This window comes from Salmo trutta, chromosome 1, assembly GCF_901001165.1.
Source record: "Salmo trutta chromosome 1, fSalTru1.1, whole genome shotgun sequence".
NCBI classification, from domain to species: Eukaryota; Metazoa; Chordata; class Actinopteri; order Salmoniformes; family Salmonidae; genus Salmo; species Salmo trutta.
The window spans coordinates 56129966-56146174 of record NC_042957.1 but is presented as its reverse complement, the minus strand read 5'-3'; the positions used below and the strand labels follow the sequence as shown (position 1 = coordinate 56146174).

General features: G+C 41.4%; 1 protein-coding gene across 8 annotated transcripts; it reads left to right on the top strand.

The window, feature by feature from the left end:
• Positions 1-1143: 1143 nt before the first annotated feature.
• On the top strand, positions 1144-14348 carry LOC115201737 (phosphoinositide 3-kinase regulatory subunit 6). Of its 8 annotated transcripts, none has more exons than XM_029765609.1 (20): positions 1145-1348; positions 4260-4348; positions 4555-4641; positions 4801-4892; positions 5024-5092; positions 6968-7103; positions 7256-7325; positions 7610-7787; positions 7929-8085; positions 10579-10665; positions 10780-11137; positions 11417-11510; positions 11639-11758; positions 11939-12049; positions 12690-12795; positions 12908-12981; positions 13220-13310; positions 13407-13459; positions 13762-13862; positions 14015-14348. In XM_029765609.1, exons 2-20 carry the CDS (start codon positions 4312-4314, stop codon positions 14169-14171), a joined length of 2178 nt encoding a protein of 725 aa, XP_029621469.1. In that variant the 5' UTR covers positions 1145-1348; positions 4260-4311; the 3' UTR covers positions 14172-14348. The 8 variants fall into 8 exon arrangements, 7 of the variants coding, with proteins under 7 accessions (XP_029621469.1, XP_029621487.1, XP_029621510.1 ...); XM_029765627.1 differs by having other exon boundaries at positions 1145-1352; positions 11942-12049; XM_029765650.1 differs by having other exon boundaries at positions 1146-1348; positions 4260-4344.
• The last annotated feature ends 1861 nt before the right edge of the window (positions 14349-16209 follow it).

Below are 16209 nucleotides of genomic sequence, written 5' to 3'. Positions count from 1 at the left end.
GTGTACTATTGTTTGTACAGATGAACGTGGTACCTTCAGGCATTTGGAAATTGCTCCCAAGGATGAACCAGACTTGTGGAGGTCTACAATTGTTATTCTGAGGTCTTTGCTGATTTCTTTTGATTTTCCCATGATGTCAAGCAAAGAGGCCCTGACATTGAAGGTAGGCCTTGAAATACATCCACAGGTACACCTTCAATTGACTCAAATGATGTCAATTGGCCTATCAGAAGCTTCTAAAGCCATGACAATTTTCTGGAATTTTCCAAGCTGATAAAAGGCACAGTCAACTTAGTGTATGTAAATTTCCGACCCACTGGAATTGTGATACAGTGAAATAATCTGTCTGTAAACAATTGTTGGAAAGATGACTTGTGTCATGCACAAAGTAGATGTCCTAACCGACTTGCCAAAACTATAGTTTGTTAACAAGAAATTTGTGGAGTGGTTGGAAAACAAGTTTTAATGACTCCAACCTAAGTGTATGCAAACTTCCGACTTCAACTGTACATTTTATGTATGGTCCTGGGAATCAAACCCACTACCCTGGCATTACAAGTGCCATGCTCTACCAACTGAGCTACAGAGGAAGTTATATTGTTTGGCTCATCTGGGGTTCTGTGTACTGTAATAGTCAACTCAGTCAAAAATATTTTGGCTGCATTATCTTTTCTCCTGTTTTATTTTTTTGACAACCTTGAGTGGATGCCTTGTGATGCATTGTACTTGTGAGGGTGTCTAGACTAGACAAAGGGGATTTTACTGTTGTGGTGCTGTGAGAAAATGTGTTTCACTCAGGATATTGTACAGTCACCATGGGCTTCCATGGGCATTGCTAGCAGTGCACTGTACATTTTGTCATTCTTATCATGTCTGAAGATTCATTCATTGAAATGTTCTCCATGCCATAAAGTCAACATTTTAATTGTTCAACTATTAATGGCCCTGTAGACTCCTCAGTCCTCATTGACAAGTGTATAACATGAATAAATACATCGATTTATTTAAATAAAGAAATCATATTTAACAGGATTCCATACTGTTGAATTTATTTTAGCTAAGCAATAACATGAAGCAAGTGAACATTGGGTCGCGCGTCAACCTGCCTACATATTACAAAGAAGGTGTGGCCAAATATACAGTTTACGTTTCTGTAGCCTACTCGATTAGCCAGGAGGGCTGACGCGCGACCCACGGACCTAGAGAGGCTACATGATAGAATGTGGTTAATGAATTGTCTTTTTTACCAAACGTCCATCTACGAAAACAACGGTGTACCGTGTAGCTGCTGCTGTTCATCATTCAATTCGTCCACATCCAGTGTCAGCGTACAGTGACAAAATGCAAGGCAGGTGCGTCTCTGTAGGATGGCTACTGTATCATTGTATTATAGGCTATACTGTAATAGTAAAGTGTATTTGTACCACCTGTAAAGCAGACTTTTGCGATAGTGTTGTAATAGTGATTGCTGCAATGTAGAGTTTGCTGTTTTTACATCTAGAACTCTAATACATATATGTTACTTTTAATGATCTCAGTCATAGATCACTGCACATTGATATCAATGTCACTGTTGCTTATGAGCAGTTTTTTGTAAATAGCCTAGGTCAGCAATAGTTTACATGTAGGCTTATGCTGAGCCAGTCAGCTGGGTTCTCTAGGGAGTTTATCACGCTAGGCTTGAACTTTTGAAAGTTCACTTCAGTGACAAATTACTTAAAAGTTATATACAATTAGACTAGGATTGATTGAAAGAAAGCAACTTGAAGTCACCTTTGAAAGTAGGAAACATTGCTAGCGCAACGACAGTGAATGATACTAAACTTGTATCTGGAATTTGGTGGAAGGAGGATTGACTGACTGTAATTTGTCATGCGTTCAGTTTTCACATGTGCATTGTGTCAATTGCATAGAGAACTCAATAGTTCTGAAAATCTTTGTCATAGCAGAAGAGGAAGTCTCGCATTCATCCAGAAATCATTCTGATCTGTGAAGTTAATAAATATCTTCATTATTGGTCTTTCTGCCTTTCAGTTTGTCAGAGATTACTTCTCAGTTTATAACTAGTCGCCATGCTCTCTACACCCACACATTTCTGTAGACAGGAAACAGGTTAATTCTGGCCTCAAAGTGTGATCTGAGGAGGCTTACTGTACTGTACGCTGTGTGTTGATGCGGAACGGCAGCATTAGACCGTTTGAGTTTGTATGAATGTAATAGGGGTTTTCATGTACGTTTGTAAATCAATTCATCTTTATAATTTGTCTATATAGTTTCTCCCAAAGTTTCCCTGTATGTATCGACTTTGGTGTCTGATATGTTAGGTGTCTCTTATCAAGTGAATGATCAGAAAGTCTTCATGTTTTTATGAGTTGAGGAGAAGTCCTCCCACCTTCCGTTCCTTGGTTGTCTTAGAGAGCATTTGGAAAATATTCAGACCCCTTGACTTTTTCCACGTTTTGTTACATTACAGCCTTATTCTAAAATGGATTAAATAGATTTTTCCCTCATCAATCTGCACTCTTATTCAGCCTGTACATTAATGATCTGCCTTCCGTCTGCACTGGGTCTGAAGTTCAAATGTATGCAGATGATACAGTGATATATGTGCATGCAAAGAGCAAACAACAAGCTGCACAAGAACTCACTACTGTAATGGTCCAGGTTACAAAGTGGCTCAGTGACTCGTGTTTGCATCTCAATGTGAAAAAAACTGTTTGCATGTTCTTCACAAAGAGGGCAACAGATGCTACTGAGCCAGATGTCTATGTGTCAGGGGAGAAGATCCAGGTGGTATCTGATTTTAAGTACCTTGGAATCATACTTGATTCCAACCTCTCTTTTAAAAAGCATGTGAAAAAGGTAATTCAAATAACCAAATTCAACCTAGCTAATTTCCGATTTATACGAAATTGTTTGACCACAGAGGTAGCAAGACTGTACTTCAAATCGATGATACTCCCCCACTTAACATACTGCTTGACTAGTTGGACCCAAGCTTGCTATACAACATTAAAACCTATTCAGTCTGTCTACAAACAGGCTCTCAAAATGCTCGATAGGAAGCCCAATAGCCATCATCACTGTTACATCCTCAGAAAGCATGAGCTCCTGAGTTGGGAAAATCTGGTGCAATACACCGACGCATGTCTTGTATTCAAGATCCTAAATGGCCTAGCTCCCCCTCCACTCAGTACTTTTGTTAAACAGAAAATCCAAACATATGGCAGCAGATCCACAAGGTCTGCCATGAGAGGTGACTGTATAGTTCCCTTAAGGAAAAGCACCTTTAGTAAATCCGCTTTCTCTGTGAGAGCTTCCCATGTCTGGAATACACTGCCATCAGACACACATAACTGCACCACATATCACACCTTCACAAAATGCATGAAGACATGGCTAAAGGTCAATCAGATTTGTGAACATAATCCCTAGCTGTGTATTGCCGCTTTCCATGCTGTCTGTTGTCTGTAGCTTGTGAGGTGTGGAAACACTTTGTTTTTATGGATTTTGTCTTGTTGCTTTTTGTTCTATGTTGCTCTGTCTGTATGCTACATCTTGCTTGTCCTATGTTGCTCTGTCTGTATGCTACATCTTGCTTGTCCTATGTTACTCTGCGTGTGCTCACTGTTCTATGATTGTTTATATTGTAATTGTTTTTAATAACCTGCCCAGGGACTGCGGTTGAAAATTAGCCGGCTGGCTAAAACCGGCACTTTTACTGAAACGTTGATTAATGTGCACTGTCCCTGTAAAAATAAAATAAACTCAAACTCAAACATAATACCCCATAATGACAAAGCAAAAAAGTTTTTTTAAAAAGTTTGCAAATGTATTGGAAATGTGAAATATCACATTTACATAAGACCCTTTACTCAGTCATTTGTTGAAGCACCTTTGGCAGCGATTACAGCATCATGTCTTCTTGGGTGTGACCCTACAAGCTTGGCACACCTGTATTTGGGATCCTCTCAAGCTCTGTCAAGTTGGATGGGGAGCGTCGCAGCACAGCTATTTTCAGGTCTTTCCACAAATGTTCAATCGAGTTCAAGTCCGGGCTCTGAGTGGGCCACTCAAAGACATTCAGAGACTTGTCCCAAAGCCACTCCTGCATTGTCTTGGCTGTGTGCAATTTTTGAATAAGGCTGTAACATAACAAAATGTGTAAAAAGTCAAGGTGTCTGAATACTTTCCGAAAGCACTGTAAATCCACAGTATACAGTACATGTGGTGTCATCAACCTCTGCTCCTTTATCTAGGTGGGAGCCCATGATGCTGAAATGTGATGTTTGACCTCCAAATTCTCTTGGGATGAATAAGGAAACAACCCCATGGAACCCTCCAGTAGGTAAACGTTCACTTACTCAGTCTTTGATCTCATACAGTATTTAAATGATTTATATATACTCTTTACTGTTGTTTGTCCCTTTTAATGACTTGGGTAGACTGACGTCTAGTATTAAGAATCCCCACACATAGGACCACTGTGTTTTTAAACAGAGCTGCTATCTTGTCAAAATATGACATTTGATGTTTATAACTCTATTATTGTAGCTGCCAGTATGTCGTCAGCAGTGGAGGCCAGTATGTACAACAGTATCCAGGCCATCCTCAGACAGGCTGCCTCCTCATGCAACAAAGGTACATTATTAGTGCATACAACAATAAAAAGTCAACGATTATCACATTGATCATTATGTGGCATAATTATCTATTATACAATATTAATAGTATTACACAATTTAATAGACTTGAGGACATTATGTGGTCAATTCAGCAGCCTTGTATGACTTCCTGAAGGTATGCTGAGGTGGACTCTTCATAAGAAGGTGGAGACCGATCCATCAAACAGTGTCTCACTGGTCAGGGTTCTGGTCAAAGAGCTAGAGAAGGTTGGTCTGACACTACTAGAGTATTCTGTTCTTGCAGAATGACACATGGCATGCCCTTTCTCTTCAGAAGTACAATTGGCCATTTTAATTGTCAGTTTGATGATGAAAGCTTCCTTCATTTGTTGATTCAGGTGGAGAGGCTTGACTATAAGATGCATGTCATTCCATTGCTTCACACTCTCAACTATGTTATTATTCAGGTCAGATTCATTTATCTTACCTTCATCTGAAATAACCTTGATCAGAGAGTAGCTGTCCTGTATTACTGACGTCTTGTTCACTGTGTTATTTCCACGTACAGTGGGGGAAAAAAGTATTTGATCCCCTGCTGATTTTGTATGTTTGCCCACTGACAAAGAAATTATCAGTCTATAATGTTTTATGTTAGGTTTATTTGAACAGTGAGAGACAGAATAACAACAAAAATATTGAGAAAAACGCATGTCAAAAATGTTATAAATTGATTTGCATTTTAATGAGGGAAATAAATATTTGACCCCCTCTTAATCAGAAAGATTTCTGGCTCCCAGGTGTCTTTTATACAGGTAACGAGCTGAGATTAGGAGCACACTCTTAAAGGGAGTGCTCCTAACCGCAGCTTGTTACCTGTATAAAAGACACCTGTCCACAGAAGCAATAAATCAATCCGATTCCAAACTCTCCACCATGGCCAAGACCAAAGAGCTCTCCAAGGATGTCGGGGACAAGATTGTAGACCTACACAAGGCTGGAATGGGCTACAAGACCATCGCCAAGCAGCTTGGTGAGAAGTTGACAACATTCGGTGCGATTATTCGCAAATGGAAGAAACACAAAAGAACTGTCAATATCCCTCAGCCTGGGGCTCCATGCAAGATCTCACCTCGTTGAGTTGCAATGATCATGAGAATGGTGAGGAATCCGCCCAGAACTACACGGGAGGATCTTGTCAATGATCTTAAGGCAGCTGGGACCATAGTCACCAAGAAAACAATTGGTAACACACTACGCCGTGAAGGACTGAAATCCTGCAGCGCCCGCAAGGTCCCCCTGCTCAAGAATCCATATACATGCCCGTCTGAAGTTTGCCAATGAACATCTGAATGATTCAGAGGACAACTGGTGAAAGTGTTGTGGTCAGATGAGACCAAAATGGAGCTCTTTGGCATCAACTCAACTCGCCATGTTTGGAGGAGGAGGAATGCTGCCTATGACCCCAAGAACACCATCTCCACCGTCAAACATGGAAGTGGAAACATTATGCTTTGGGGGTGTTTTTCTGCTAAGGGGACAGGACAACTTCACCGCATCAAAGGGACGATGGACGGAGCCATGTACTGTCAAATCTTGGGTGAGAACCTCCTTCCCTCAGCCAGGGCATTGAAAATGGGTCGTGGATGGGTATTCCAGCATGACAATGACCCAAAACACAAGAAGAAGAAGCACATTAAGGTCCTGGAGTGGTCTAGCCAGTCTCCAGACCTTAATCCCATAGAAAATCTGTGGAGGGAGCTGAAGGTTCGAGTTGCCAAACGTCAGCCTCGAAACCTTAATGACTTGGGGAAGATCTGCAAAGAGGAGTGGGACAAAATCCCTCCTGAGATGTGTGCAAACCTGGTGGCCAACTACAAGAAACGTCTGACCTCTGTGATTGCCAACAAGGGTTTTGCCACCAAGTACTAAGTCATGTTTTGCAGAGGGGTCAAATACTTATTTCCCTCATTAAAATGCAAATCATTTTATAACATTTTTGACATGTGTTTTTCTGGATTTTTTTGTTGTTATTCTGTCTCTCACTGTTCATATAAACCTACCATTAAAATGATAGACTGATCATTTCTTTGTAAGTTTCTTTGTAAATACAAAATCAGCAGGGGATCAAATACTTTTTTCCCTCACTGTATCATATTTCTGTTGATTTCCTTGTTGATTTCCTGGTTATCTTTATCCTGCTGAGAATAATTATATTGTTCCTTGTTTGTTTTATTTTTGGATGCCCTATTCAAACTATGTGATGTTTGTTTTTACTTTCCAATCAGCTCTGATGTATGTGTCTGATTGTGATGGCTGCTCTTTTTATTCCGGTGTATCGGCAGCAGTCTGGCCACATTCCATGTAACCTGTTTCAGAGAGTGTATGAGTGCTTCAAAAGGCTGCTAACACTTCCAGAGCCCTACAGTACTATCGCACTGAGATACATGAGACGCATAAAGATGGAGCAGATCACACCAGGTACTCATCACTAGCACTTTACATAGTGGCATGTACTGTAGCACAAGCACATTTTAATCATATGAATACAGTATACAGTTCTCCAAACATTTATTTACCTTACACCCTTTGGTCTGCTAAAGCTCCCTCCCCTACAATAACTTCCTCCACAGGAGCTTTGTATCAGAGAAGGGTAATTGCTGAGCGGAGCCTAAGGAACAAACATTTTCCCCAGCAGGAAAAGTGAGTTTAAAACACCCACGAACACATATGCCATCAGAAGATATTTTACACTTCCCACTGAAGTCAGTTTGTAGTCACTAAGCAACAGCTGACTAATTTAATCATGGTCATTTCTCATAAGGTGAGGGTGGGGGTTTGTTTGCTTATGTGTGAGCTTGGGTGTCACTTTCCCTTTCACAAACTGATGCTTGTAAATGAGGACTTTCTCGTCAGCTACTCTGAGATGATGCTGTATCCACAATAGCTGTGCTGACTGGCTGCCCCTCTGACTGTGTCCACTGTAGGGTATTTGTGTTTGCAGACCCGGCTGTGTTCTCAGGGTCCCTGTGGCAGGCGGTGAGGGCAGACCTGGTGCTGGCCAGCCCCCAAAGTGACACACTGGCAAGACGGGTGCTACTGCACACTCTGCAGGCTGGACTGGTGAAGGCCTGTCATGGTCCCATACTGACTCAAGCTCTAGAGGTGAGGGAGGTCAATGGGCTGTGATGATATGAGACGTTTGGATTAATTGATTTCATATCTTGGTATTTGTGTGCATCAGATGGATAATGAAATCACGTGTGTGCCTGCGTGTGCGGGCGTGCATGTGTGTGTGTGCCGCAGGATCTAGGAGAAGATGTGGAGCAGTACTTCCAGGAGGTGGTGTTAGCTGTAGAGCAGAGTATAGAGAACGGCGAGGCCGGCCGTGACCAGTACCAGACCAGGCTACAACACATCTACAATGACATCCTGACCTCTGCTAACCAAGGTGTGTGTAAAGGTAGGATAGGGTTGGGTGGTATCCAGATTTTCCTATCGGCATACCATCCTTATGGTATTACAGGTTTAGTACACAAGGGGGCACCAGAAAACCCATTGGGCGTCTATTACCGTAATGCTAACTAAATTAGCACAAGTCATAGCGAATTTCCATGAAGGCTGCTAACTAAATATGCTAACAAGCGCAAACGAAAATAAACGAATTGCAAAGACACGCAATCCAGCTCATAAAGTTATACATACAGTACCAGTCAAAAGTTTGGCACCTACCTATTCCAGGGATTTTCTTTATTTTTTATTATTTTCTACATTGTAGGATAGTAGTGTAGACATCAGAACTATGAAATAACACATATGGAATCAAGTAATAACCAAAAAAGTGTTAAACCAATCTAAATATATTTTATATTTGAGATTCTTCAAAGTAGCCACCCATTGCCTTGATGAGAGCTTTGCACAATTTTGGCATTCTCTCAACCAGCTTCATGAGGTAGTCACCTGGAATGCATTTAAATTAACAGGTGTGCCTTGTTAAAAGTTCATTTGTGGAATTTCTTTCCTTCTTAATGCATTTGAGCCAATCAGTTGTGTTGTGACAAGGTAGGGTTGGTATACAGAAGATAGTCCTATTTGTTAAAAGACCAAATAGGGCAAGAACAGCTCAAATAAGCAAAGAGAAAAGACAGTCCATAATTACTTGAAGACATGAAGGTCAGTCAATCCGGAAAATGTCAAGAACTTTGAAAGTTTCTTAAAGTGCAGTTGCAAAAACCATCAAGCGCCATGATGAAACTGGCTCTCATGAGGACCGCCACAGGGAAGGAAGACCCAGAGTTACCTCTGCTGCGGAGGATATGCCCAAATAAATGCTTCACAGAGTTCAAGTAACAGACACATCTCAACATCAACTGTTCAGAGGAGACTGCGAGAATCAGGCCTTCATGGTCAAATGCCTGCAAAGAAACCACTACTAAAGGACACCAATAAGATGAAGGGACTTGCTTGGGCCAAGAAACACGAGCAATGGACATTAGACCGGTGGAAATCTGTCCTTTGGTCTGATGAGTACAAATTTGAGAGCTTTGTTTCCAACTGCCGTGTCTTGGTGAGACGCAGAGTAGGTGAACAGATGATCTCTGCATGTGTGGTTCACACCGTGAAGCATGGAGGAGGAGGTGTGATGGTGTGGGGGTGCTTTGCTGGTGACACTGTCAATGATTATTTAGAATTCAAGGCACACTTAACCAGCATGGCTACCACAGCATTCTGCAGCACACCATCCCATCTGGTTTTAATTTAGTGGGACTATCATTTGTTTTTCAACAGGACAATGACCCAACTCACCTCCAAGCTGTGTAAGGGCTATTTGACCAAGAAGGAGAGTGATGGAATGCTGCATCAGATGACCTGGCCTCCACGATCAACCAACCTCAACCCAATTGAGATGGTTTGGGATGAGTTGGACCGCAGAGTGAAGGAAAAGCAGCCAACAAGTGCTTAGCATAGAGTGGCTACTTCGAAGAATCTCAAATTTAAAATATATATCGATTTTTTTTAACACTTCTTTGGTTACTACATGATTCCATATGTGTTATTTCATCGTTTTGATGTCTTCACCTTTATTCTACAATGTAGAAAATAGTAAAAATCAAGAAAAACCCTTGAATGAGTAGGTGTGTCCAAACTTTTGACTAGTACTGTATATAGGTAGGAGCTACCGAATGTCATTTTCGTGAGTTTGGACATTGTACAAGTGAATGTGAATGAGAGACATTGTGTAAATGAACAAAGTTTTGATGCATGCTTGTTTGAAGGAAGAACAGTTCTGGCTCTGGAGCAGACTGTGTCTGTGTGGAGTCTGGAATTGCTAGGGCAATGGGCCTGCCTGCTCTGGTCAGAGAAGTGGGAAGAAGTAGTAGATAGCCAAGAACGTAGAGGAGAAAAAACGCAAAGAAATCACAATAGCATTGGCAGCTGTACAGGTTTCTCAAACATGGCAGAACGCTAACACCATATGATGCCCTGTCACCTTCTTAATTCAGCCACTTACTTAGATAACTAGCAAGTTAAACTTAGGGGTCGTGTTAACAAAGAATTCTGCGTTTTTCACAAAGAAAAGAAAAAACGCATAAGAAATACCTTGATGCATTTTATAAACGCAGATATAAAATGCTTCTTAATGCCATTTCTGCTCGGCATCAGACTAATTTTGTGCTTCAGTTGCACTTCTCCACTTGGATGAGAATTCACAAAAGGGCATTCTATCAGCAGACAGCCTAATGTGTAGCTACCTTTCTCTGGTACTTTTCATTTTAGCCTACATTTCTCAGGTAAAATGCTAGAATAACTTTAAGCAAAACATTAGGAAACGTAGCTGGCTACATTCTTTCTATGATAAGCATTAGAAATATGTTTTAAAAGACCTTGATTTTTCATACGTGACAAATAGGATATTCACTGTTTATTGTGTTATGTTCACTCTCTCTCTGTTCAGACCCAAAGGCCCGTGGCTCTCTTTCTAACACTCCATTGCCCTCTCCAAAGATTCACTTCCACCTGTGGACAAACGAAGAGGAGCTGTGTGAGTCAACATTAGAGAACCTTAGTTTCTAGGGTATTATAAAGACTTGAAAATTCTGTCAAATCAGACTAATAGATAGTGTGGCAATCTTGAATCTTTCATATTTTTCTATAGGGAATGAGCTGGTGAACTTCACCCTAAACGTTTCCACCTCTGAGCGGAACTCTATGTACCAGGAGGAGGAAGAGGAGGATGTTTCTAAGAGGGTTTCCCTCCTGTCTGTTGATAGTGGAATAGAGAAGGACCTGTCTGACATGGAGGAGCGGGAACAGAGGAATCCATTCAATCGGTCAGAGGGTTTCAGAGGGAGAATGAAGCCAGAAGATAAAATGGCTCTGGTACAGGAAAACATCAAGGGGCCCACCAGTAGCACCCCTCTCCCTAAAGAGGAGGGGAACCATACCGCACGCATAGTGATGATGGGAGACGACAGGGTGCTGGGGAGACTGGCCAAGGCCTATCACTCCATCCGGTAGGAAGTACTTCTACTGTTCCTTAATGTCCCTTAATACCTAGTCTCATCCTCATACATGTGAAATTCTGTTTTTATCCAAAGTGACTTACAGTCATGCGTGCATACATTTTTATGTATGGGTAGTGCTGGAAGTTGAACCCACTATCCTGGCGTTGCAAACACCATGCTCTACCAACTGATATACAGAGGACTACTGTACACTGTAATTACACTGTAATTCTGTCATTTAGAAATGTGTGTGAACTGTTTTACAATGTGCATTGCTTTTGTGTGCAGAAAAAGGGAGGCAAATCATCACATCTTGACCAAGAGAGTGAACCTACAGATATACTACATCCCTGTCACTGATGAGTCTATCGTCAATTCACCTGTGAGCAATAATCCAGTCCAAAATCCAATAATACCAATAATGTAAAATAAACATCCATCTCATGCTGCACATGTACAGTAACCGGTATGATTTGCTAGGTTATGGAACCAGTCTTTTCTCTTTTTCAGGAAAGCACATCACAAGTTGGAGACAGGTTGTCTCTAGCCTCGTTCTTAGGAAGGGTCGATCCCTGGTACGAAAGCAACATCAACAGTTTGGGAGCCATGATTCCAAAGCTGGCAGGAACGGTAATGAGTACTAATACATGCATTGTTTTATAAAGTCATCTAATTCTGATCATGATTGTCCAGAAAGATTCATCAAATGGGTTCAAGGATACCTAAATAGAAAGGGGTTTTAAGAGAGAAATAGACATCCAGTCATGTCACAGTGAGACCTAATGCTGTGTCTACTATGTGCCGTTGCAGCAGTCCAGTCACAGCAGGTCATCAGAACCCAATCACTTCCTTGTGGACGTCCTCTCCTACTACCTTCGCTGTGGCCTACAGCCTGTCCACTTCACACTCTACTCTGTCAAGGTCAGCTCCCAGAGATACATCCACATGTCATAGTCCAGTATAACGTAATGATGACGGTTATCATCAGGGGTTAAATTGGGAATTTGGAGGTTGGAAAGCCCTACTTGATGAAGGGGGGGTTGGAGTTGAAGTTAGGGTTAAGGCTGGAGCTAGGGTTAAGTTTGTCGTTGAGGCTAGGTTTAGGGTTGAACCGGGATGTGGACATGAAGCTAGCATTATGGTTAGGGTTGAGGCTAGGTTTAGGGTTGAACTGGGATGTGGACATGGGGCTAGGATTAGGGTTGTGGTTGAGGCTAGGTTAAGGGTTGAACTGGGATATGGACATGAATCTAAGGTTAGGGTTGTGGTTGAGGGTTAGGGTTTAACAAGGATGTGGACATGAAACTAGGGTTAGGGTTGCTGTCATCCTAGGGTACCCAAGCCTTTATCCTAACCTTGGTTTATCATACTTTTATCATACGTTTTATCCTACTTTCTTCTTTGGACCTGTAAATTGCTGGAGTTTGGCTTTCCCTTTGACCCAAGGTCCAAGAGCCCTGCTTCGAGTAGCTCCGGCTCAATTTAACCACTTGTTATTATTAAGATAAAAACAATTTCTCCCCAATTTGAGCATGTTCTTGTTGCCCTATTGTGTTTTTAGATCTCTGTCTCTGGCCAGACTGGCAGCCCTGTGGACGAGGTGTTTGTGTCCCACCTGGATGCTGAGTTCCCGGAGTTTAAAACACTCAGAGAAAATCTACGACAAGGTACTGTTGTCACAACTGTAAATGCAGCATGAACCGTGTTGTCAGGACAGGGACAGAAACTAGATCGTCCTGTTACTGCTTCTGTTGGTGATTGCATAATGTCTCTCTGCAGAGAGATCTAGTAGGCGACGAACCAGGAAGACACATGGAACCTGTGGAGCGGTGGTTTCTATGAATTACAGTAAGGTACTTTCTGAAGGCTTTCTTCCCTATTTGTGTTATAGAGTATTTGATTAGTGGTTAGTGAATGTGTTCATGCTTGGTTAGTGTAGTCACAGTATCATTGTAATAATTTAGGAACAAGTAGTACACATTTAAATGAAAAGTAACAACTATGGAAATATCTAGATATCCTTTAAATCCGTACGGCATAATGTCTTAACTACAGTACCAAATGTGTATGTGTCTCAAATGCTTTCTGCAGGTCTCCTTGAGCAAACAAGAGGTTGTCCAGGGAATGTCAGTCATGACATGTGGAGTGGGCATCAGTGCAATATCACCCAATGAAACAGAAGGTTTGCATTACAACATGCAGTAACTACCTAGCTGTTCTCAATGGCAACTTGGTTTCATTACCTCAAATCAACAATTTGTCTTCCCTACTTTCCCAGGTCTTGATTTCCTCACTGTCAATTTTGACAGTACAAATCCAAAATGCTGCACGGTAAGGATATTTCTGAATGTGTGATAATAAATCATTGAGACCCCAGTAACACCATATGGAAAAGTACTAAAACTCTCAGTCAGGCAACACACTGACACATGTGGTTTCTTGATCTCATCCTCATGTCTCACCTACAAAGTAGATTTTTGATTAAGGCAATTATATATAATGGTAGAGGTTTGATTTGAGCCCATAAATGCAAAGAGGGTATGCATACAGTACTGCAGTTTGGAGTAACATCCCACAATGATTTTTGCTCCTAACCTATCAGGATATTTAATTTGACCATGCTATGTTGACAGGAGATCAGAACCCAAAACATTAAAATCAGAATCCTGGAGGATAAGACTTTCACTGTCTGTCTGGACAAAGACTGTCGCAGGAAATACACACATGTGCAAAGGTCAGAGATCACACTCATCAGCAAAAGAATGCCATGATGCTCTACCATCTCTACTATTGATGAATACTATACAGTAGTTATTTGGTAGTCTTTTACAGATTATTTCCCTGGGCTCAAACTGTAATAACTAAGTAACTAACACTCTTTTACAGCATTGAGATCTCTCCATGTTTGGATCCAGGGTATTGCCTCCAGACAAGTTCCAAGTCCAAGTTCAGTGTGGGAGAGGAGAGGGAAGTGGGGCTGAGCAAATACATGTGCAAGATCCTGCCTCTGCCAATCAACACCTTCACTGGCATCAACCACTGAGGGGATTTGATTATTTAGCCTGGGCTCTGTCCCGGGCGTGAGCCAGGTGCCCCGGTCTGGCCAACGGCGAAGTAAGCTAAAAAATAAAAGTGACGTTGGTTATGCACGTGGAGTAATGAGTAGGATTCACATACAAAATTTTGATAAAAAAGTGTTTTATCTGCCTTCCCAATGAAATCTAGTTTGAAAATTCTAACATATATTTTATGAAAAGATGTTGTATGTATTTTCTATTGTATTTTATTATGATCCCCATTCACTGTTGCAAAAGCAGCAGCTACTTTTCCTGGGTTCCACACAAAACACGAAACATGACATAATACACAACATTAATAGACAAGAACAGCTTAAGCACAGAACTACATAAAAAAAAAAAATTGAATGCACACGTAGCCTACATATCAATACATACACACAAACTATCTAGGTCAAATAGGGGAGAGGTGTTGTGCCGTGAGGGGTTGCTTCATCTGTTTTTTTTAAACCAGGTTTGCTGTTTATTTGAGCAATATAAGATAATGGCTCTATATAATACTGTATGCTTTCTTAAATTTGTTCTGGATTTGGGGACCGTGAAAAGACCCCTGGTGGCATGTCTGGTTGGGTACGTGTGTGTGTCAGTTGTGTGTAAGCTGACGATGCAAACAATTTGGGATTTTCAACACAATGTTTCTTATAAAAAGAAGAAGTGATGCAGTCGGTCTCTCCTTTATATCAGCCCTCTGTGTCACGCCTGCTCCCACTCTTCCCCCCTGGCACTCGAGGGCGCCAGGCTCCCCAGCATTGCGCACTCCTGCCATCATCATTACACACACCTGCCTTTCCCCATCACGAGCATCAGCGATTATTGGACTCAACTGGACTCAATCACCTCTGTCATTACCATCCCTATATTTGTCTGGTTCCCCACTCTGTTCCCTGCTTCTGCATTAATTGTTGTTTGTCTTTGTTTACCCGTGTGCTGACACTGTTCCTGTTCTGTTCCTGATTAAATGTTTGACTCCCCGTACCTGCTTCTCATCTCCAGCGTCGGTCGTTACACTCTGACTACAATAAAGAGCAAGACATGCCGCTCTGTTCTGGGCCATATGTTTTGACCATGACCGTTTACAATCTAAGGTAATGCCAAGTAATTTAGTCTCCTCAACTTGTTCAAAAGCCACACAATTCATTACCAGATTCAGCTGAGGTTTAGAACTTAGGGAATGATTTGTACCAAATACAATGCTCTTAGTTTTAAAGATGTTCAGGACCAGTTTATTATTGACCACCCAACAGACTGCAACTCTGTTTAGGGTTTTAGTGACTTCATTAGCTGTGGTTGCTGATGTGTATATGGTTGAATCATCAGCATGGACACACATGCTTTGCTTAATGCCAGTGGCAGGTCATTGGTAAAAATAGAAAAGAGTGGAGGGCCTAGAGAGCTGCCCTGCGGTACAACACACTTTTACAAGCTCCCTCATGACGCCAGGACAGCGGAGTCAATCACCACCATCCGGAGACACCTGAAACCCCACCTCTTTAAGGAATACCTGGGATAGGATAAAGTAATCCTTCTAACCCACCCCCCCCAAAAAAAGAAAAAAAAAGATATAGATGTACTATTATAAAGTGGTTGTTCCACTGGATATCATAAGGTGAATGCACCAATTTGTAAGTCGCTCTGGATAAGAGCGTCTGCTAAATGACGTAAATGTAAATGATATTAGAGAAGCTTCCATTAAAGAAACCCCTTTGAGTTGTATTAGATAGATTGCTCTGAATCCACAATATGGCAGAGGTTGAAAAGCCATAACACATACGTTTTTTTCAACAACAGGTTATGGTCAATAATATCAAAGGCTGCATGAAATCTAACAGTACAGCTCCCACAATCTTCTTATTATCAATTTTGTTCAACCAATTATCAGTAATTTGTGTCAGTGCAGTACATGTTGAATGCCCTTCTCTATAAGCATGCTGAAAGTCTGTTGTTAATTTGTTTACAGAGAAATAGCATTGTATTTGGTCAAACACATTTTTTTCCCCCCAACAG